This window comes from Diceros bicornis, chromosome 5 (assembly GCF_020826845.1).
Source record: "Diceros bicornis minor isolate mBicDic1 chromosome 5, mDicBic1.mat.cur, whole genome shotgun sequence".
Lineage (NCBI taxonomy): Eukaryota > Metazoa > Chordata > Mammalia > Perissodactyla > Rhinocerotidae > Diceros > Diceros bicornis.
Window position 1 is genome coordinate 75,746,992 of NC_080744.1, and position 22,099 is coordinate 75,769,090.

Genomic DNA, 22,099 nt, shown 5'->3' on the forward strand with positions numbered 1-22,099 from the left:
TTTCTTGTATCTTTGTCTCATTTCAGTATCAAGGTAATGCTGGCCTCATAAGATGAGTTTGGAAGTGTTCCCTTCTCTTCAGTTTTTCAGAAGAGTTTGAGAAGAATTGATGTTAATTCTTCTTTAAATCTTTGGTAGAATTCTTCATTGAAGCTATCTGGTCCTTTATCTGGACTTAACTGGTCTTCCTCGGCTTTTCTTTGTTGGGAATTTTTTTATTACTGATTCAGGCTCCTTAATAAGTCATAGGTTACTTCAGATTTTTTATTTCTTCATGATTCAGTCTTGTTAGATGTATGTTTCTAGAAGTATATTCATTCTTCTGGCTTACCCAATTTGTTGCCCTGTAATTGTTGATAGTAGTCTCTTATGATCCTTGTTATTTTTGTGACATCAGTTATAATGTGTCCTTTTCATTTCTGATTTTTGTTATTTGAATCTTTTCTCTTTTTTTCTTAGTCTAGCTAATGGTTTGTTGATTTTCTTGATGTTCTCCAAAAACCAACTCTTAGTATCTTTTTTTCCTATTTTTCTATTCTCTATTTTATTTATTTCTGCTGTAATCTTTATTGTTTCTTTACTTCTGCTACCTTTGAGTTAGTTTCTTTTGTAGTTCCTTGAGGTCTAATGTTAGGCTGTTGATTTGAGGTCTTTCTTTTTTCTTAATATAGGCATTTACCACTATAAACTTCCCTCTAAGTTCTATTTTTGCTGCATCCCATACATTTTGGTATATTATGTTTCACTGTCATTTGTCTCAAGATATTTTCTGATTTCTCTTCTGATTTCTTCTTTGACCCGTTGCTTGTTCAGGACTATGTTGTTTGATTTCCATGTATTTGTAGATATTCAAGTTTTCCTTTTGCTTTTGATTTCTAGCTTCATTCCATTGTGGTTGGAAAAGATAACTTGGTATGATTTCAGTCTTCTTAACAGACTTGGTTTGTGGTGTAACGTGTGGTCTCTCCTGGAAAATGTCCCATGTGCAATTGAGAAAGTATGTATTCTGCTGTTGTTGGGTGGAGTATCATGTATGTGCCTGTAGGTCCATTTGGTCTAGGATGTTGTTCAAAGACTCTATTTCCTAATTGATTTTCTGTTTGGTTAAATCTATCCATTATTGAAAGTGAAATATTGAAATGTCCTACTGTTATTGTGTCACTATCTATTTCTCCCTTCAATTCCATCAGTGTTTGCTAAATATATTGGGGTGCTCTGCTGTTAGGTGCATATATATTTAATGATGGTAATATCTTTCTAGTGAATTGACCCTTTTATTATTATATAATGTGTCCTTTGTTTCTTATGACAGTTTTTGACTTAAATGTCTCTTTTTTCTGTTATGTATTTGGCCACCCTGCTCTCTTTTGGTTATCATTTACATAGGGTGTTTTTTTCCATTCCTTCACTTTCATCCTGTGTATGTCCTCATAGCTAAAGTGAGTTTCTTATAGGTAGCATATAGTTGAGTCTTTTTTTGGTATCCATTCAGATACTCTGTGTCTTGTGATTGGGGAGTTTAATCCATTTACATTTAAATTACTGATAGGGAAGAACTTAATATCTATTTTGTTAATTGTTTTTTCTATGTCTTGTAGTTATTTTTCCCCCCTCTCTTTGTGATGTCTTCCTTTGTGTTTTGTTGATTTTTTTGTAGTGACATACTTTGATTCCTTTCTCACTTTCTTTTGTGTGTCTTCTGTAGGTATTTTCTTTGTGGTTGCCATGAGGATTACATAAAACATCTTATACTTGTAATGATCTATTTTAAACTGGTAACAATTTCAATTGGATGCAAACTCTACTCCTTTACATCTCTTCCCCCCTTATGTTACTGATGACACAAATTACATCTTTTTATATTTTGTATCCATTAAGATATAGTTTTTTTAAAAGTTTTTCTTTTAAATCAATACTTGAATTAAAACTGATTTACTCTCCACAGTTACAGTATTACAGGATTCTGTGTTTATCTATATGTTTACCTTTACCAGAGAGCTTTATATTTTTATATGCTTTTCTGTTGTTTACTATCCTTTTGTTTCAAGTTGAAGGATTCCTGTTTGCATTTTTTGTAAGGCAGGCCTAGTGATGAACCATCTCAGCTTTTGTTTATCCTATGAGGGCTTTATTTCTCCTTTTTTTTTTTTTTTCTTGCTGAGGAAGATTCGGCCTAAGCTAACATCCACTGCCAGTCCCCCTGTTTTTTTTTTGCTTGAGGAAGGGTAGCCCTGAGCTAACATCTGTGCCAGTCTTCCTCTATTTTGTATGTGGAACACTGCCACAGCATGGCTGGTGAGTAGAGTAGCTCCACACCTAGGATCTGAACTCGTGAACCCGGGCCACCAAAGCAGACTGTGAGGAACTTTAACCACTCGGCCATGGGGCTGGGCCCTCTCCTTCATTTTTGAAGGTCAGTTTTGCCAGATACAGTGTTTTTGATAGGCAGTTATTTTGTTTTTTTCAGCACTTTGAATATTATCATCTCATTCCTGTCTCGCCTATAGGATTTCTGCTGAGAAATTCACTGATAGTCTTATGGTAGCCCACTTGTATATGACTAGTCATTTTCTTTGGTTGCTGTCAAGATTCTCTGTCCTTGACTTTTGACAGTTTGATTATAATGTATCTTAGTATGGGCCTCTTTGGGTTCCTCTTAGTTGGAGTCCTTTGAGCCTCTTAAAATTAGATGTCCATTTCCTTCCTCAGATTTGGGAAGTGTTTGGCTATTATTTTTTAAAATAAGCTGTCTGCCCCATTATCTTTTCTCCTCCTGGGATACCCCTAATTCATATATTGATCAGCTTGTTGATGTCCCACAAGTCTCTTAGGCTTTCTTCACTTTTCATTTATTTTTTCTTTTTTTCCTCTGACTTGATAATTTCAAATGATTGCCTTCAAGTTCATTGATTCTTCCTTTTGCTTGATCAGGTTTGCTATTGAGTCCTTCTTGTGAATTTTTCAATTCAGTTATTGTATTCTTCACCTCTAGAATTTTTGTTTGGTTCTTTTTTACATTTTTTTGTTTTTGATAATTCTCATTTTATTCATGCATCATGATTTCATCTAGTTGTCTCTTTCTGTTCTCTTGTAGCTCATTGAGTTTCGTGAAGGCAAATATGTTGGATTTTTTTGTCAGGTCTTCATAGATCTCTTTTTTTTAAGGTCATTTTCTAGAGCTTTGTTTTGTTTCTTTGATTGGTCCATGATTCCCTGTTTTTTTATGTGCTTTGTTATTTTGTGTTGTGGATTTTGCGTTTGAAAAAACAGCCACCTCTCCCAGTCTTTATGGACTGGCTTCATGGAGGGGAAGACCTTCATCATTCAGCCCAGCTAAAGATAGTTGGTACCTCTAAAACTTTTTATGGAAGTGCATCTTTTCTGGACTTGTGCTTGTAATTTCCCAATTGAAGTGGTTTGTTGGTTTCTTTTTTCAAGAGCTTGTAGTCTTTTGCCCTCTCTTGCGTCTTCTGCAGTACTTCAGGTTCTCTCGTGCTGCAACAAGCCAGGGAACTGTCTTGTGTTTCCTGTGAGTCCCAGGCATCCAGTGGGTGCTGGTTCCATCACTGCTCTGAGTCAGGCAAGAGAGAAACTAGTCTCTTGTGCAACCGCCCTGAAAAACTAAAATGTTGGACGTAATTCTGCTCTTGTGTTTGTTCCCAAAGGTGAAGCTGCAAGTTGGGCTTTTCATCATGATTGTGAACTGTGCCATCTTGTGGGGAAGGGTTGAAGCAATTGGAATGAAACAACTTTTCTTTGCTGTTTCTGGCTTTGAGCTTGCCTGGAGTACTGCAACTTTCTAACTGGTTTCTGGAGGTCTCATAAAGGGCTTTTGGACAATACCCAAGTCAGTGTTTCTGTGGGAAAATGAGTTCTGGGGCTTCTTTTCTCTCCATCTTGCTAATGCCACTCCTGGTTAGCTTTTATGTTTGTTGAGATAAATTTAGTATTTCTACAATTCACTTGGTAGAAGGAACATGCCTACAGGTTCGTTTATCACCTGTACAAAGCTAACTTGGATGTATGTCAAAGAATCTTTAGTATAAATTCAAAGATCAGTCTTAAGGATTTTCTCACTCTAAGCCTGAAAGAGTTCTAGGTGTTTCTCAACAGTATATATAAAAGCTATTAAGTTTTCTAATAACTCCAAAGTTTTCTCAGCTCCCTAACCCCCTAAAAAAGATAATTTTAAAAGAGTGATCCAAATATCTAGAATGCAAAATAATCAGCCAACCAGATCTCTAGCACAGAATTTACAACATATTGTCTGGTCCATGGTAGACACTCGTGTATAATTAGTCAAGGGATAAATTTTCTGTCTTGATTATCTTTGATTCAGAAAAAAATATCAAAGACCATATTTCATGATTATTACAGATAGTTAATAGGTACACTACACTAATGCCAACATGTGTTTTGTGTTGCTTTCCTTTTCGGATCTTAATTGGAGGAAGGGATGGATATATTTTGTGTATTATAACCTCGCTGTAAAATGTGACACTTTTTTTTTTTTAAGGTGAATGATTTTATATAAATATTTATTAGTTCTACAATTTTACTTTGTGTTTACTCTATAACAAGCATTCTGGGCATTGAGATTTTAAAGATCAATAAAATAATACTTAGGAGTTATTGTTATATTAAACATTTCTAACAGTAAAAAATATCAATTTGTATTTATTTATATTTCATAAAACTATGTCTTATTCTGTAGTTAATGGTTTGTGGGTTAATGAGCCACAATTAATGAGTTCACAGTAGTAGATGCAGTCTTGAAATAATCTAATAATTCACTTAGTTCCATTGTAGCAGACCCAACCTTAAACCTGAGCATAGCTGTGTTACAGATGTCTTTTATCAAATATATTTCTATGAGGCTTAATACTATTTAGGATACCATTGTTCATTATTCCACAATTTTTACATTAAATGTAACTTTAGGAGGAGGGGGTGGAGTATTTGCAAAGGCAGCATCTTAGAAGGAAGGAAAAGATACTCTACTGACTTTGAGAAGCTAGTAAACCGTGGTTGTTAGCTTTATATACTGATTATGCAAGCCTTAGGCCCTTTCTGTTTTATCTCTGGCTTCTCAGTTCCTCACATATTCATTTGACTTCATCTTCAGTTAAAGTCACTCTACTTACATTCACATGTTCTTTTTGATCTTTGCCTTTTTATCTTTCTTTGTTGTTTTTACTTTATCCACCATTAGTTTTTATGTTGCATGTCACAGTTACTACTTCTTTTATCTTCTATCATTGAAGTTTTTAATTCTGATTTCAATCTGGTTTGCTCATTGTTCATTGACACATCTTCGCTTTCTGACAATTGCTGTTTTTTTGGATTCATCTTCTTCGTTCTTCTGTTCATTGTTAATTTTCCAACTGCCTATTACGAAGTTCAATTTAAGATCGTTTTCCTATATTGTTGGCAGCCATTTCAGTGGTTCTAACCTCAATGGTTTGCCGTTGGTATAGGAACATTAAACATGCATTCCTAATATTTGTCCTCATGACAGGTAGATTAAGTTCCTTTGCATAGTTATGGTCAGCTTATAGCTCTTTTTTATCATTATTATTATAGGGCTTTTTTGCTTGTTTTGTTTTTGTTAAGTACTGGACTCTTCTAAAAAACAGAGTTAAAGTCAGCAAATGTGGTACTAGTGCCATTGATGATGCTGACATTGGTTTTCCTTATTCTACCACTGATGGCTGAAACCATTTCCTCTGCCAATTGACCTGCTCTCTAAAAACGTTGCAATATGATAACAGTGTTTTCCCTCAGTGTTTTACTTTGAAAGCTTCCAAACATGTAGCAAAGTTGAAAGAATTTTATGATTGACACTGTATGCCTGCCATCTAGATTCTACCATTAATATTTACATTGTTTTATCATAAATCTGTCTTTTTTTATGCATTTTAATGTCAATTGCTGACATCAGTACACTTCCCCGTAAGGTGAAACCATTTTAAAAACATTTCTGTCAAGTTTTCTAGAGTAACTCTGGCCCTCTACATATGATTTGTCCCATAGAACATTTATTTGTAGGACTGTCTCACTAATTCAGTTACAGAAATAAAATAAGTAAATGGAAAGTATTGTCTGTTTTAAATTTTTAAATATTTTTAGATGTCTACTTTAACTTGGAGAGCTGTCTCATTAGAAGGTCTCACTTGACCTTCATTACTGACTTGATAAGAAAAGCATACTTTTATAGAAAATCAATATATTATAAAGAACTTTGTTTCTTAAATAGTAAGAAAAGTCAGTGAGATGTGAGGAAATTATAGAAAGTAAGCCATAGCTCCTTTTCTGGTAGTTTTGATTATGAATGGCAGATAAAGTGTCACTAAAGGGACCCAGTCAGGGAAAGGCCTCTCTTCATTTCTTTGCTTTTTTAATCTCTTTTTCTTATTCTTTTCATCTTCTCTCTTCCTCCTCCCTTGTCTCCCCCTCTCTCCTTTTCTTCTTTTCTTTAATCATACTTGGGGAAAGGTATACATTTTACTGCATTGATTTGCTGAGGGGAAAGAAAGTGAGGAGGCCATGTGGTTAGATGGAAATGCCGCTGGAGGGCAGAGAGCACAGATTTTAAATTAAGAGTTGGGAAATATTTTCTGTAAAGGGCCGTGCCAGGTGGTATTTATTTTAGGCTTTGCAGGCCATACAGTCTCTGTTAAAACTACCAGCTCTGCCATTGTAGTGCTAAAATAGCCATAGACGATATATAAATGAATGAGCTTGGCTATGTTCTAATAAAGATAACTTTATGGGCACTGAAACTTTAATTTTATATAATTTTTAAATGTCACAAAATATTATTCTTTTTCTGACTTTTTCAACCATTTAAAATTGTGAAAGCCATTCTTACTTTTGAGCTGTAAAAAGCAGGTGGTGGGATAGATTTGGCCCAGGAGCTATGATTTGGTGACTCCCAGTGTATAGAGATTAACCTTGTACATGTTACTTTCCAAAATGTCATTATTAGTGTGCACATTCTCCACTTAGAGGCCTTTTATATGCTGTAAATTCGATGGGGATACAGAATTGTACACAGATAATTCAAGGTGTCATTGGAGTGAGGAAAGAAGAAAAATGCTTAATATTGTTGATTCCATTGATAACATGGAGGTTGTGGCATGGTCTCCTTTCAATCCTGTCTCATCAGTATAGCTGCTATTTCTAAGTCTTGGGGTAGAGAAGCAGATCAGATAGAGGGGTCTGCTCTCCCCTTACTGGTATTAAATCTGCCCTTAGTGGTATTAAAAGCCCAAGTTTGAGAGTCAAGCCTGGGTTCAAATCTCGTATTAGATGTGTGACTTGTTATAACTGTTCCAAGCATCACCAGAATGAGGGTTATTATAGCTAATTCATAGACTTGTGAGGATGGTAATAACAATTGTATCAGTAATAGTAGCAGCTAACACTTACGTGGTGCTTACTATGTGCCAGACAGTGTTCTAAGCACTTTATATATATATTAACTCATTTAATTCTCTCACAGCCATGATATTTCTCATGTATACCATCATTTTAAAGATGAAGCAACTGAGTCACAGAAAGGTTAATTAACTAAGTCATTTCAGGGTCACGTAGTTAATAAGTGGCAGAGCCAACATGTGAATTTGGGCAATCTGGCCTCAGAGTGTGAGCTCTTAACTGCCAGGGTTTACTGCCTTTTAAAGTGGGAACATCTGTAAAGTGCCTAGCACATAGTTCCTCAATAAATTATACATATATTAACTTTACAGAATGTAGTGGTACCTGTTCCTCAAGAAACTTAGTGTACTCGTGTGATACCAGATATCTTGCATAAATATGAGATTCAACTTATGATGTTTCAGAAGGTTTTTAATTTGTTTCAATTACTCATTATTTATGTCATTATTTATGGGATTTTTTTTCCATAAAAGTTTTTAGTACTACTATTGTTGAGTTATTTTGAAATGAATTACCTACTGTAAGACAATATAGTGGAAACGACTTAGACTCTGAAGCTAGAAGACCCTGGACCCCTGTTCTTGTTCTGGTTTTGCACTTTCCTTTGTGTGATCTTAGGTATGTGATTTAACTCTTTAAGTTGTGTCTCCTTTTTTGGCTGTGGACTAAAGATAATCCTTAAAGTCACGGGATTGAAATGAGATAATCTATGTCAAAGTGCCTAGCAATGTGTCTAGTCTGTTATCAGACTTTCAACAAAAGCTAGTTCCTTGCTCACCTTCTTGTTACATAGAATAATCTTAAAATTCAACCTTAAAATTTAGAACTGAAAGGAATCTTAAAGATGGGAAAAACTGAGGCTCAGAGAGTTACTTGTTCAGGATCATACAGCTACTTAGAGGCAGAAGCAGCTTAATGCAGGTCTTCTGATTTCTCAGCCTTAATCCTGTTTTTACTGTTCACTCTCCTTCATGCATTACATACAGAAGCTTTATGTATATGACTGGGGTTTTGGGGTTTTTTTGGGACAAAACCTGACATTCTTATTAATGAAAATAGCTAGAGTGTTTTGGTATTTTGATTTTTTTTTTTCTTTTTGTGAGGAAGAGTAGCCCTGAGCTAACATCCGATGCCAATCCTCCTCTTTTTTTGCTGAGGAAGATTGGCCCTGGGCTAACATCCGGGCTCATCTTCATCTACTTTATATGGGACGCCGCCACAGCATGGCTTGACAAGCGGTGCATCAGTGTGCACCCCAGATCCGAACCCGCAAACCCCGGGCCACTGAAGTGGAGCACACACTTAACTGCTACGCCACTGGGCCGGCCCCGGTGTTTTGATTTTTGATAATTAATCTTTGAAAAATCATATGGACAATTCAATAATCCTTGAGGCCATTCAAATTATGTATGTGAACATTTTCCTCATTCATATTTATTAGTTTTTAATATAAAAGTAGCACATTTATTATAGAAAAATAAATTAGAAGCTAAAAGAAGAATTTTAAAAACCCATTTCAATCACATCGTTCATAGAAAATGACTATTAATACTTTGAAATAAAAATAGCTTCATCCTACACTTACTGCTTTGTAACTATCTTTTGTCAGTTAGTGATGTATGAGGAAGACTGTTTTTGCCAAATTCAGATCTGGGTAATTTCTATTTATTCCATTGTGTGAATGGTTATCAGATCATTTAAGTAATCCCCTATTGTTGGGCATGTCAGTTTTTTCCAGATTTCATGGAAACAACGTGTTTTTGCAAAATTGTCCAATTATTTCCCACAAATCGGATCTCTAATTTGTGTGGTTTATTCTGTGATTAATTTTTATGACTTTTGATACATGTTCATAATTTTCCTCCAAAAAAGAAATACATACCTATTTATATTGTCACTACAGAAATCTACTGCAGTTTGGGAGAGGATGGCATATTAATCTCCCATTCTTTACTGAAAAATAGCAACATATGATATAAATCTTCTAAATTCTGTATTTCTCTTTCTTTATATGTTGTCACTTTAATATTTTGCATAGTGATGTATCTGGAATAATAATCTTTAATTTTCCACAGTGAGGTTGTTTATAAGTACATATAATAAAATATCTCCCAAGTCATGTTCATGCAATTTTTAAATGTGTTTTGTGGTTTTTTTCCCTTTTTTCTCTATTTGCATGCAATGAGTGGTAAATTTGCATGGAACATTTGAAAAATAGAAGTGTAGAATGAATTGAACGTGTTTGAATTATTACTTTTTGTCACTTACCTTGATAGTTTAGAGACAAAATTCTACTTTTGAGGCAAAATTGGACTTAATAGTGTGTTCCTTATCTACTGCTTATTTGCCTTGTTAGTTGTTGTTTCTTGCGATTAACAAGATATAAACTCTAATGCCATTTGTCATTTAGTCCTTCACGTTAGTAAGATAACTGTAGGAACATTTTGAGAATTAAATTAGGTAATTTTTTGTGTGTGTGAGGAAGATCAGCCCTGAGCTAACATCTGTTTCCAGTCCTCCTCTTTTTGCTGAGGAAGATTGGCCGTGGGCTAACATCCGTGCGCATCTTCCTCTAACCTATATGTAGGACACCTGCCATAACCTGGCTTGATAAGCAGTGTGCAGCTCCGCATCCAGGATCTGAACCCATGAACCCCAGGCTGCCGAAGCAGAGCGTGCAAACTTAACCACTAGACCACAGGGCCGGCCCCTGATTTTTTTTTTTTTTTTTTTTAGTTTTGATTATTTGTAGTTTTTATTCCAGTGCATCATGTGAATTTGAGACCAAAAGGGATAGCTGTGAATTACATTTCCTTGGATCCAGTAGACTACTCTGCTTAAATTGTGGTAATCTCATATCATCAGATAGTGGAAACATAGATTTTAGAGTTGAATAAACCATAGAGATGGCATAGTTCAGCTTCTTGCTTGGTGAAGTAATCCCCTTGGTGAAGTAATAATATTCCTGGTAGCTCTGCTGGAAGAACCATAATGGAACATTAATCTACATACTTTAAGTTCACAGAGTAAGAGGAATATAAGGTTTTGCCCTAAGGGAACTCAAAGTATTTGATGTTCCCATGGCATGGGATTAATGAGGAAGTTTGAGGACTTGTTTGTTTGGTTTTTTTTTGTGAGGAGGACTATCCCTGAGCTAACATCCTATGCCAATCCTGCCCTTTTTCTTGAGGAAGGTTGGCCCTGGGCTAACATCTGTGCCCATCTTCCTCTACTTGTTATATGGGACGCCGTCACAGCATGGCTTAACAAGTGGTGCGTCACTGCGTGCCTGGGATCCGAACCTGCGAACCCTGGGGTCCCCGAAGTGGAGCGCGCGCACTTAACCGCTTGCACCACCGGGTCGGCCCCTTTAATGACATGTTTTGAGTTCAAGATTGTGTGCTTTGAGCAACTTTCTTGCAGTATAACACAAGCGTTGGATATTTCGTTTATAAAGTTATTTTTAAATCCCCTATATGGTAGATAATTGGAAAAAAACCTTTTTACCAGATAGAAGTTCTGGATTAATTATAAATCAAGTATTTACAAACTGTTGAAACAAGATGGTGATAGCTGGATCAATACTTTAAATAGCTTCTCCTGGGCCGGCCCCGTGGTTTAGTGGTTAAGTGCATGCGCTCCGCTACTGGCGGCCTGGGTTCAGATCCCGGGCGCGCACCGACGCACCTCTTCTCCGGCCATGCTGAGTCCGCATCCCACATACAGCAACTAGAAGGATGTGGAATTGTGACGTGCAGCTATCTCCTGGGGGTTTGGGGGGAAAAAGGGAAAAAAAGGAGGAGGACTTGCAATAGATGTTAGCTCAGGGCTGGTCTTCCTCAGCAAAAAGAGGAGGATTAGCATGGATGTTAGCTCAGGGCTGATCTTCCTCAAATAAATAAATAAATAAATAGCTTCTCCTTTTCTTTCTTTCTTTTATTTTTTTGGTGAGGAAAATTGGCCCTGAGCAAACATTCGATGCCAATCCTCCTCTTTTTGCTGAGAAAGATTGGCCCTGGGCTAACATCCGTGCCCATCTTCCTCTACTTTATATGGGACGCCGCCGCAGATGATGGCTTGACGAGTGGTGCGTCAGGCTGCGCCTGGGATCCAAACCCGCGAACCCTTTGCCGCTGAAGTGGAGCACGCGAACTAAACAGCTGTGCCACCAGGCTGGCCCTTAATGTTAATTATTAAAGTGATAAAATATTAAAACTGAGCCATAAACCTTGTGATTTTCAGCTGTTGTGCCAAACAATTTAGGCACATATACCATCAAACAAGCTTTTTCTCTATTTTTTTAAAACCAAAGGAAAGCATATTCTATTAAAACAATGATTCTGATAAGCAGTGTTCTTTATCATAGTATCTGAGGAAATATTTATCAAATATTTCACTAGTTAAAAGTTTTGTGTAGGGGCCGGCCCGGTGGCGCAAGCGGTTGGGTGCGCGCGCTCCGCTGCGGTGGCCCGGGGTTCGCTGGTTCGGATCCCGCGCGCGCACCGACGCACTGCTTTGGCAAGCCATGCTGTGGCGGCGTCCCATATAAAGTGGAGGAGGATGGGCACAGATGTTAGCCCAGGGCCGTCTTCCTCGGCAAAAAAAGAGGAGGATTGGCGGATGTTAGCACAGGGCTGATCTCCTCACCAAAAAAAAAAAAGTTTTGTGTAATAGTGGATCTCCATTTTCTATACCTCATCTTAATATGCAAGTTTATTACTTCAGTGCTTGACTAACTTTTGCTTTGCTGATGATCTGTTAAGCTTTGTACCTGAGAGCTGTACTAATCACTGTGCTTATTGTTTGAATGTTTGATACAGGAAGCGAGCAGCTGCAAAGCATCTAATAGAACGCTACTACCACCAGTTAACTGAGGGCTGTGGAAATGAGGCCTGCACGAATGAGTTTTGTGCTTCCTGTCCAACTTTTCTTCGTATGGATAACAATGCAGCGGCTATTAAAGCCCTCGACCTTTATAAGATTAATGCAAAACTCTGTGATCCTCATCCCTCCAAGAAAGGAGCAAGCTCAGCTTACCTTGAAAACTCCAAAGGCGCCCCTAACAACTCCTGCTCTGACATAAAAATGAACAAGAAGGAAGGACACGGAGCGAGAGATGATTTTAGAGGTAAGATGCTCTATTTTTAATTGAGGATTTTTGACTGAAAATCAGATTGGAGATTTAAATAATATGTGAGGGGTTTTTTTTTGTTTGTTTTGTCTAATTTCGTGACAGGTGGACATGATAGTATAGTGAAATTTATTTTTTTATTGTGGTAAATGACAACTAATAAGTAAGTTAATGATTTAACTGCATTTTACTGTTCTTACGGTCTCTAATTAGAAGCAGATTATACTCCAAAATATCTATTGTTAGTGGGTTGATTGGAACTTTTTAACACTTTCTACCAGGGAAAATGTATTAAGTGGTAGTTAATTTCCTAAACTAGGCCTCAAAGTTTATTTAAGTTATAGAATAGCTGGATTAAATATCTGGCATGAGTTATGGAACCCCAGCACTATGAGGTGAAAGAAGCAGCAAGAGGGAGCATTGGTCTTTTCCTATTTCTGAAGGCAAGGCAAAATTTTATGATAGTTACCTGAAAAATAATTCAGTTTTTCCTTTTGGTGTCTTTCCCATATCCTGATCACCTTCTTCCCGGCATTCGGCACACTTAATGCTGCCAAGAATCATCACCCACCAATGGCAGTCTTCTCCCAAGCCTTGGTTAGTTTACCAAATGATCTTGTGTCTCAAAACTGTTAAAACTTTTTTTTTTTTAATGCTCAACTCCACGCTTTCTTTCCCTCAGTGAAGGTAATCAGTATCAGTAATAAGGTAATCGAATTTCTAAATGACTGATAGGGCTCAGCCCTACCAGAGGTAATTGTATTAAAAGAGGAAGCATTTGGTTAGGACATGTATAAGTTAGAGAATACCTCTAAAATTTTCAGTAACACCGTTTGAATCAAGTTTAAATTAATTAGTGAAATGGAATTGTGGTATAGCTTCTACTCTGTTTCCACATTAAAGCTGTTTACATAACTTTATACAACTTTATTGCTTCAAAATGTAGAGTTCTGTTACATGAATTAGCTCACACAGTGTGGATAAGTAGGTGAATGTTGTCAATATGTATAATGTAGAAGTTGTATTGACTTCATTATATACATTTCCCCGTCAAGTCTGCACCACAGAGCAGCAGTTACTAAATGTAGAACTTGCTGGCACAGTTAAATGCAGCCATCTATCCATTATAGTACAGGAGAGATGTATCCGTCTTCTTTTTGGCTATGTGCTTCATCTTAGAGGTGCTTATTGAGTGGTTATCCCCAGTTCTTGTGTGCTGTTTTTGCTCAAGTTTATGTAATTTACCAATTCCTTGTACTTTCTTCCAGTATGCTAATGGCCCCCACCTTCCCCCTTTTTTCCTGCAACATTCTGTGTTTACTGTAGTATTTTGGACTAAGAATTATAAATGTATCAACTGCACTAGTACTTTTATTTTGATTATTAATTATATTTGTTAGCTCTAGTTACAAAGTTCCATAGATATTGAATAGTCTGCCCCAAACCATTTTTGCCTGAGAATTTTTTCAAGTGTAAAATTTTTTAGATTAAGAATATTTTCAGGAACACACACATATCACAAAATACACAGGTATATATCATATATAAATGTCTCTTCATTTAACGGTTTCTCAGTAGAACACCTCTTTGTATTGACAAATAAAACTTTATCAATGTTTGTATCTCTAGTTATAATGTTTTTAAATTAATTTATATTTATGTCTGAAAAATTCAGTTCAACATTTTAAACAAAACACTATGTGGAAAAATTATTGGTACATTTTATATAGAATTAGTAGAATGTCCAAATCACTTGAAGATGTTCTGAAGAGCATGACATGTCAACAAAGGGTGTGTGGGTCTAGAATGTTGCTGTCCCTAAGATAGGCCATGTTACTGCATGCAGAGCAACTCTTTGTTAACAACTTCATGATTTGATGATTAGGAAGCAGAGTGTTTTACATCCTAGCAGGATAGTTATTTATGATAGTTATTTACTGTGTTTTGGTTAGATTTCAGGAAATTAAATAGGAGTTTTGCCTTGTCTTGTAAGAAGGTATTATAATTTTTTCCAATTAAAATAATGGGAAATGAGCTTCCAGTTAGCAATTTCATACTTTTCAGGAAGAGATTCTAATGTTAACAGAAAATGACTGTATTTCCTTACTAGACAAACCTGAGGATTAGTTCTTAAAGAATTAAGGCCCATAAAAGAAACTCTAGGGGCTGCACTGGTGGCAGCGTGGTGGTTGAGTTTGTATGCTCCGCTTCGATGGCCCATGTTTCACAGGTTCACCTCTCAGGCGTAGACCTATGCACTGCTTGTCAAGTCAAGCTGTGGCAGGTGTCCCACATGTAAAGTAGAGGAGGATGGGCATGGATGTTAGCCCAGGGCCAATCTTCCTCAGCAAAAAGAGGAGGATTGGCAACAGGCGTTAGCTCAGGGCTAATCTTCTTCACCAAAAGAAAAAAGGAGCTAGTTTTAATATATAGTATATTAAATTTAAATTTAATATTATATTACTGTATATAATGTAAATATACATTAAATTTAGTATACTTGTTTTAATATACAGTATTCAGAAGTAGGACAAGAGCTCTTTTTAAAATAGGATGCTCAGGAAACCTTTATTAAAACCTGCCTTCTTAGTGTTTTGAGTATAGAGTACAGTCATGTGCCACATAATTGACATTTCAGTTGACAACGGATCGCATATATGACGGTGGTCCCATAAGATCACTACCATATAGCCTGTGTGTGTAGTAGGCTATACCATCTAGGTTTGTGTAAGTACACTCTGTGATATTCTCACAACGATGAACTAGCCTAACGATGCATTTCTCAGAACCTGTCTCTGTTGTTAAGTGACACATGACTGTAGTGAAATAAGGAGTGAAATAAGGAAGAAACTTCTCAGAAGAATAGCAGTATTTCTGCAAGGTTGTAAGAGGTGTATTTTGGTGAATCAGGACATGATATCTTGGTTCATATTTACAATTAAAGCTGCATGTTAATATATTCCATGATTTTGAAAAGTGAATAAATCCTAATAAAAGCTATATATTATTGAAAGAATGGGGGAGGTTGTTGCTATTCATAGTTCATTGGAAAAAATAGGTAAACATAATATTTTGTTTGTTGAATCTAAGTATTAGATAACTTTTTTTTAAAGTTGTAAATCAAATGATATTGAGTGCAAAATGACTGTTTTACTTTTCACTAGAATTTATTAAAACAAAGGAAACATACATATATTATGAAAATAAATATTCTTTTTTCCTCTAATTTTCTAGATGTGACTTATCTAACAGAAGAGACAGTATATGAAATTCTTGAATTATGTAGAGAGAGAGAGGATTATTCCCCTTTAATCCGTGTTATTGGAAGAGTTTTTTCTAGTGCTGAGGCATTGGTACAGAGCTTTCGGAAAGTCAAACAACACACGAAGGAAGAACTGAAATCTCTTCAAGGAAAGGACGAAGACAAAGATGAAGATGAAAAGGAAAAAGCTGCATGTTCTGCTGCTGCTATGGAAGAAGATTCAGAAGCATCTTCCTCAAGGATAAGTGATAGCTCACAAGGAGATAACAACTTACAAAAATTAGGCCCTGATGATGTGTCTGTGGATATTGAGGCCATTAGAAGGGTCTACACCAGATTGCTCTCTAATGAAAAAATAGAAACTGCCTTTCTCAATGCACTTGTATATTTATCACCTAATGTGGAATGTGACTTGACGTATCACAATGTGTACTCCCGAGATCCTAATTATCTGAATTTATTCATTATTGTAATGGAGAATAGAAATCTCCACAGTCCTGAATATCTGGAAATGGCTTTGCCGTTATTTTGCAAAGCAATGAGTAAGCTACCCCTTGCAGCCCAAGGAAAACTGGTTAGACTGTGGTCTAAATACAGTGCAGACCAGATTCGGAGAATGATGGAAACATTTCAGCAGCTTATTACTTACAAAGTCATAAGCAATGAATTTAACAGTCGAAATCTCGTGAACGATGATGATGCTATTGTTGCTGCTTCAAAGTGCTTGAAAATGGTTTACTATGCAAATGTAGTGGGAGGGGAAGTGGACACAAATCATAATGAAGAAGATGATGAAGAGCCCATCCCTGAGTCCAGTGAATTGACACTTCAGGAGCTATTGGGAGAGGAAAGAAGAAACAAGAAAGGTCCTCGAGTGGACCCACTGGAAACTGAACTTGGTGTTAAAACTCTGGATTGTCGAAAACCACTTATCCCTTTTGAAGAGTTTATTAATGAACCACTGAATGAAGTTCTAGAGATGGATAAAGATTATACTTTTTTCAAAGTAGAAACAGAGAACAAATTCTCTTTTATGACATGTCCCTTTATATTGAATGCTGTCACAAAGAATTTGGGATTATATTATGACAATAGAATTCGCATGTACAGTGAACGAAGAATCACTGTTCTCTACAGCTTAGTTCAAGGACAGCAGTTGAATCCATATTTGAGACTCAAAGTCAGACGTGACCATATCATAGATGATGCACTTGTCCGGGTAAGTTGGGCTATTGTTTAAAAGTTAGTACTAGATCAGATACCTACTGATGGGGAGATTGTGATACAGTTCAGTGAATTCATTTTATATGTAACTCTGAAAAAAAGAAATATGGGATATAGCATAAGAACACATGGACATTTTTTATTGTAAGTATAAGTATTATACTTTTGTTGTTCCTGTCCAAGTTTATAAATGTGTTCCACAAAGTATTGGTTGTCTTGTATAATGACACTCTCTGTTTGAAAAAGAATAGATTTTCTATTCTTGACAGCTAACCCCAGTACTTTCTCCATTCAGAAGAGAAGTGGACGTTGGGAAAAGACCAGAGCACAAGAACAAGGGGAATGTGGAGATACCTAATAATAAATATGAATGTTAAGACTTAACTGGGAGAAGTGGTACAATAAAACCACACCATAAAATAATAAGTGATATCCAAAAATTCCATTATGTAAAATTTAGAATTGCATCATTATGAAGTTGATGAAGTGACCTGGGCAGGTTGGTGCATGCTGCTAGTACGAGTTCCTGCAAGGTCATTCAGAATGTCCCTGTATGGTACTTTAGCCTGATTGTGGTAGTTTCGTCCCACTTAAATATCTGTACAGACTACTCTGGGTCTTGGGGTTGGTTGGAACTTCTGGGAAAACAGCAGCCATTCCAGGACTCTTGTGACTAACGGTGCCTGTATCATCAACCCAATCCAGGGAGATTAAGCTGGGAGAATACTGGGAACACGAGTACCCTCCTTCTAACTTCCTGTTTCTCTGGATAGATTGCCTTGTGTTCATTCCTTCCCTCCAAGGAAATAAGAATTTTAGTGCTCCCATTCAAGAATGCAGGCCTGGCTAGAAGACAGAAACCAATTGCCCATCACATTGTACCAAAATTTTCATTTGTCATAGGGTACTTTATCACAGAGTTTTATTGTATTCATACTGTTAGATACCCCCTTCATTGCTAGTTCTTTTTCATCACTTCAAGTAAAATTTAATATCAACTAAAATTAAGATATGGTCAACCTTCTGTACTAATAAAGGACAAGATCTGATGACATAGACTACTAGGAAATAGTGATATTTATTTTAAAATATATTTTAGTTTTAGAATGGATTTGTCTAAATGTGAGAATTCATGAAACTAAACCAGTGGAAAAAGTTGTTTGCCATGTCAGAAATTTGCAAGTTGCAAAGGTTCTGTGCCTCTTTTCTTTGTTACTGGTTTTTAAAAATACCCAATATGTTTATACTGTTGAAGAAAGAGTCTACATTATTTAGGCAGCTCAGGCAGTTTTTCAGCAGAGACAGAAAGGGACATTAACTGCTTGGAGTGATTATCATTGCTTGCTTTCTGGTGCCCTTTTTATTTTACTTATGTAGTTTTGAACTATGTGAATAATTAATATACTTAACTGAGCATCAGGCAGCTGGCAACTTATTTTACATACTTGAACATAATGGTAAAGTATCGGATAAGGACTGAGTGCTGTTTTATGGAAAGCATGTTGAGGTCTATCTATGATTTTCCATTGTTGGAGCAGAACTACAAATCCGAAAACTTACACATTTTATGTTTGGCTCTTTGGTTTGGTATTCTCTCATCTGCTTCCAGCAAAAGCTATGACTGGCCTTTAAAAAGCAATGAAATTACTCTCTATAAAATTCAATCCGGAGTTAAGAAAAAAGAAAATCCACCTTCTTTATCTGTCTTCTGCTCAGAAATCTACCCAGGTTTATTTTCCTCTCCCTTGCCCCGTTTTTCCCCTCCTGGTAAAGCAAGGCTAAGAACCAACAAAAGTTTAGGTACTTGTATACTTACTTTACTTTTAAAATTATCATCTAGGATTTTGAGGAAACAGTTAACCATTTTGGTTTATAAAGCCTTCCTTTAAGCAGATGTTAGGGTAAAATGAACTGTGAGCTTTTTAATTATGCTAGCAAATTATTTTTTTAGTGAGTTCTGCTTAATTATATCAAAACAGAATACTATGATTTGACCTATTATAAATCAGGATTCACTAGATAATATCTGTACTTGAATATTACAGTCCACAAAAGCAGTTCACTTCAGAAATCTTGTGTGTGAGGCACTTTGCCAAGCAGTAGAGATATAAAGATGAATCATGACTACTGAGAAACTTCTTAGGGGCTCTGAATGCTTGCACTAAGCAGACTTCACTCTTAACTTTCTTCTTTTCTTTTTTTTTAAATAACAATGTGAAAATGTTAGAAAAATAAGCATCAAAATAGGTCTTGGAAGTCAAATTGATAATCTGCCTATTATTTTTGAAATATTCATAGCAGGTGATGGTTATGATAGTTATAGTATTTTAGTCATAAAAAGTAGAAGGTTTACAACAAAAAGTAGTTTAAGGTCATCCTCTGAACTCTAAAAAAATACTGATGGATTTTCAACATCTTATTCCCCAAGGATCTCCTTTGCTTTTTTTAAGCCTTATTCTTCCTTTTATATCACAGTTTCACAAATGAAACAAACCTATTGACCACTTTCATATGACCTGCTAATTTTGAACTGCAGAGTAGGGTCGAGAAGAGAAGAGGAAATGAGAAACTTGGCGGCAAGCTCAATATTAATAATTACATAATTAAGGGTATAGGATCCCAACCTTTAAGAGCTAAAAGGAGTCTTGGAATTCATCAACTCATTAGTTTATAAATGAGGCCCAGAAAATAGTGAGTACGTATATGATACTCTTGAATATGTTTTCTATTGGGTCTTAACAGTTATTCATTGTAAGACTGACTAGCTTAGAGGGAGAGGGGGGTTAGTAACTTCAATTAATAATTGTAGTTTTTTTTTAAAGGAAAATATGTGTATTACTTTCATTTACCATGTAATTCAAACCAGACTAGCAAATTGTTTCCTAACTTGTGTTTTTAGAGGAACTGTCTTTGATAACAACAGAAGAATTAATGTTTACAGTATTTTATCGAACCTAAGATGCCGTTGATTGTAGAACACGCTATTATTTTGTTACTACTGAAAAAGAAAAAATGCTGCCATTTAGTTGTCAGATGCTATCTGAAATCAGGATTTTCTGAAATCCTGATTTCAGAAATGTTGAAATGTGAAAACTAAAAAGTGAATTTTAGAATCAATGAAATATAAAATATAAGTTGTCTTTCCACAAATAGGTATCTTAGAATTGTTTAAGAACTAACCCCACATCATTAAGTTACCGGAATATTTCCCCCTAGGACTTATTTTCACTTTTTTTTGTTGTCGTTCCTTAGGAAATAGTACAGTGATAAACATGAACTCAGAACTCAGCTTCTGTTTGAATGAAAACAGTCCTAACGTGATGGAGTTTTTACAGTATTTTACTAATAACATTTATCTATTGGTATGATCTTTTAAAAATAGATAATTTGTCATTTTTCTTAGACAAAGTATTCTCAAGGGAAGAGGGTATAAAAAATTTTTTTTTAATTACTTTTCATGTTAGGAGATTGGAGTATGAGTAGCATGGAAGAAGACAGTATTGCCATCTATTAAGTGCCCCAGCTGCCTTCACATCTTGAATGGGAAATTTGTTTTTTTTAAAAAAACCCAAAAAAACAAAATTCTAGAGATTCAGATTAGGAGCTCTGATATGGAGCCTAGGAATCTATATTTCTGGTGATACCCCCAGATATTCTGACAAAGCCAGGCTGCAAACCAGTATTTGGGAAGATGGCTCTTGGTACAGTTTGTGTATACATGTGTATTGAGGCTGTTTTTATATACAAGTACATATTTAGGAAACTTGCAGGCTTTAAGAGGATGATGAGGATAGCAGGCTTAGAATAGGGGTTGATGGTGGTGTGAGACTTGGTTCAGATGAGTCAGGGAGCCCCAGAATTTTGAGTAGAAATGTAAAGACCAAAATGAATGGCTGAGATGAGAATTGGATAGGAATGTCCAAAAATATGAATTAGAGCAGATAAAGGTGTTAGGCACAAATGAAAAGCCCTGCTATATCGAGAAGTTCTGCTTAATCCTCTCAAAATCACTCACCCGTTTTTGGGGGGCTCTGACAGCGCTGTCTAACCCAGGCTCCAGTATTTTCATTGGCAAACACCCTTAGTTATTATTGAAACATCACTTGCTGCTTTTATTTATCAATTGACCTATAGTGCTTTAGGAATAAGATTATTCTATGCTGTTCTGGGTATGGTTAATTGTATCTTATTCATTCACTATATTGTGCTTAATGCAATGACCATTATGATTTATTCTAATTGAAATTAAGAACTTCATGCTTGATTTATGTTCTCAAAGTAGAGTCAGAGAATGAAGTAGATCTGCATAGCTTTCAGCACCATATACTAATTTAAAACAATGAAACTTGCTAAACTCCTTAGTATTATGTGTGAGAAAAACGAAACTCAGCGAGAATTAATGGCAGAATTGGAAGTAGAACTCAGGGTTCCTGATCTCACAGGCAGATGTGATTGTGTGATGTGGCTCTTACCCCAACAGCTAAGCTTTATTTTTAAGGTATAAAAAACATTCCTTCATCTGTTTATAGAGAAATGAAAAAATGAAATGTATCTGAATAATCTAAAAATCCCATTCTGGTCAATAGTTTAAATGTACTCACTAGCAAAGTGTTTAACCATAGAGTCTAATAAGTTAACTGAAATAGTTTAAGCCAGCCATTCTTAGGGATCTTAGGCATGCTTAAGTATTAGGTCTGTTTTATCTGAATAGTACTATATCAACTTAAATATTCATACCATTAAGGAATTTTTTTCAACTATGGATAAGGATGGATTTGACATGAGTAATAGTCTGGAATACTATAAAATTTTAAAGGATGGGATTTTCTTTTTGACTCTTGTTAAATCTGGCAAGTATGATATTTTTTATTGAGATGTCATCCTACCTAGGTATTCTGGGAATACTTTGATATCAGGTCAATTTTTTAAAAATGATCTCTCTAGGATTTCATCATCATGGCCAGTTAAAAGTTCAGAAATTGAAAATCGTTTTATCCAACAATTGATGAAATCAAGAGTCTTAGAAGAGGAAGTCATATAAG

General features: G+C 35.8%; 1 protein-coding gene across 3 annotated transcripts in view; it reads left to right on the forward strand.

Annotated features, from left to right (window-relative positions):
- The window catches only part of UBE3A (ubiquitin protein ligase E3A), a 124,523-nt gene that overhangs the window by 14,436 nt on the left and 87,988 nt on the right, over positions 1 to 22,099 (forward strand). For all 3 annotated transcript variants that reach the window (XM_058542253.1, XM_058542252.1, XM_058542251.1), the window contains 2 exons: positions 12,261 to 12,568; positions 15,806 to 17,052. In XM_058542253.1, coding sequence (XP_058398236.1) covers positions 12,261 to 12,568; positions 15,806 to 17,052 — 1,555 coding nt within the window. The remainder of the gene's footprint in view (positions 1 to 12,260; positions 12,569 to 15,805; positions 17,053 to 22,099) is intronic.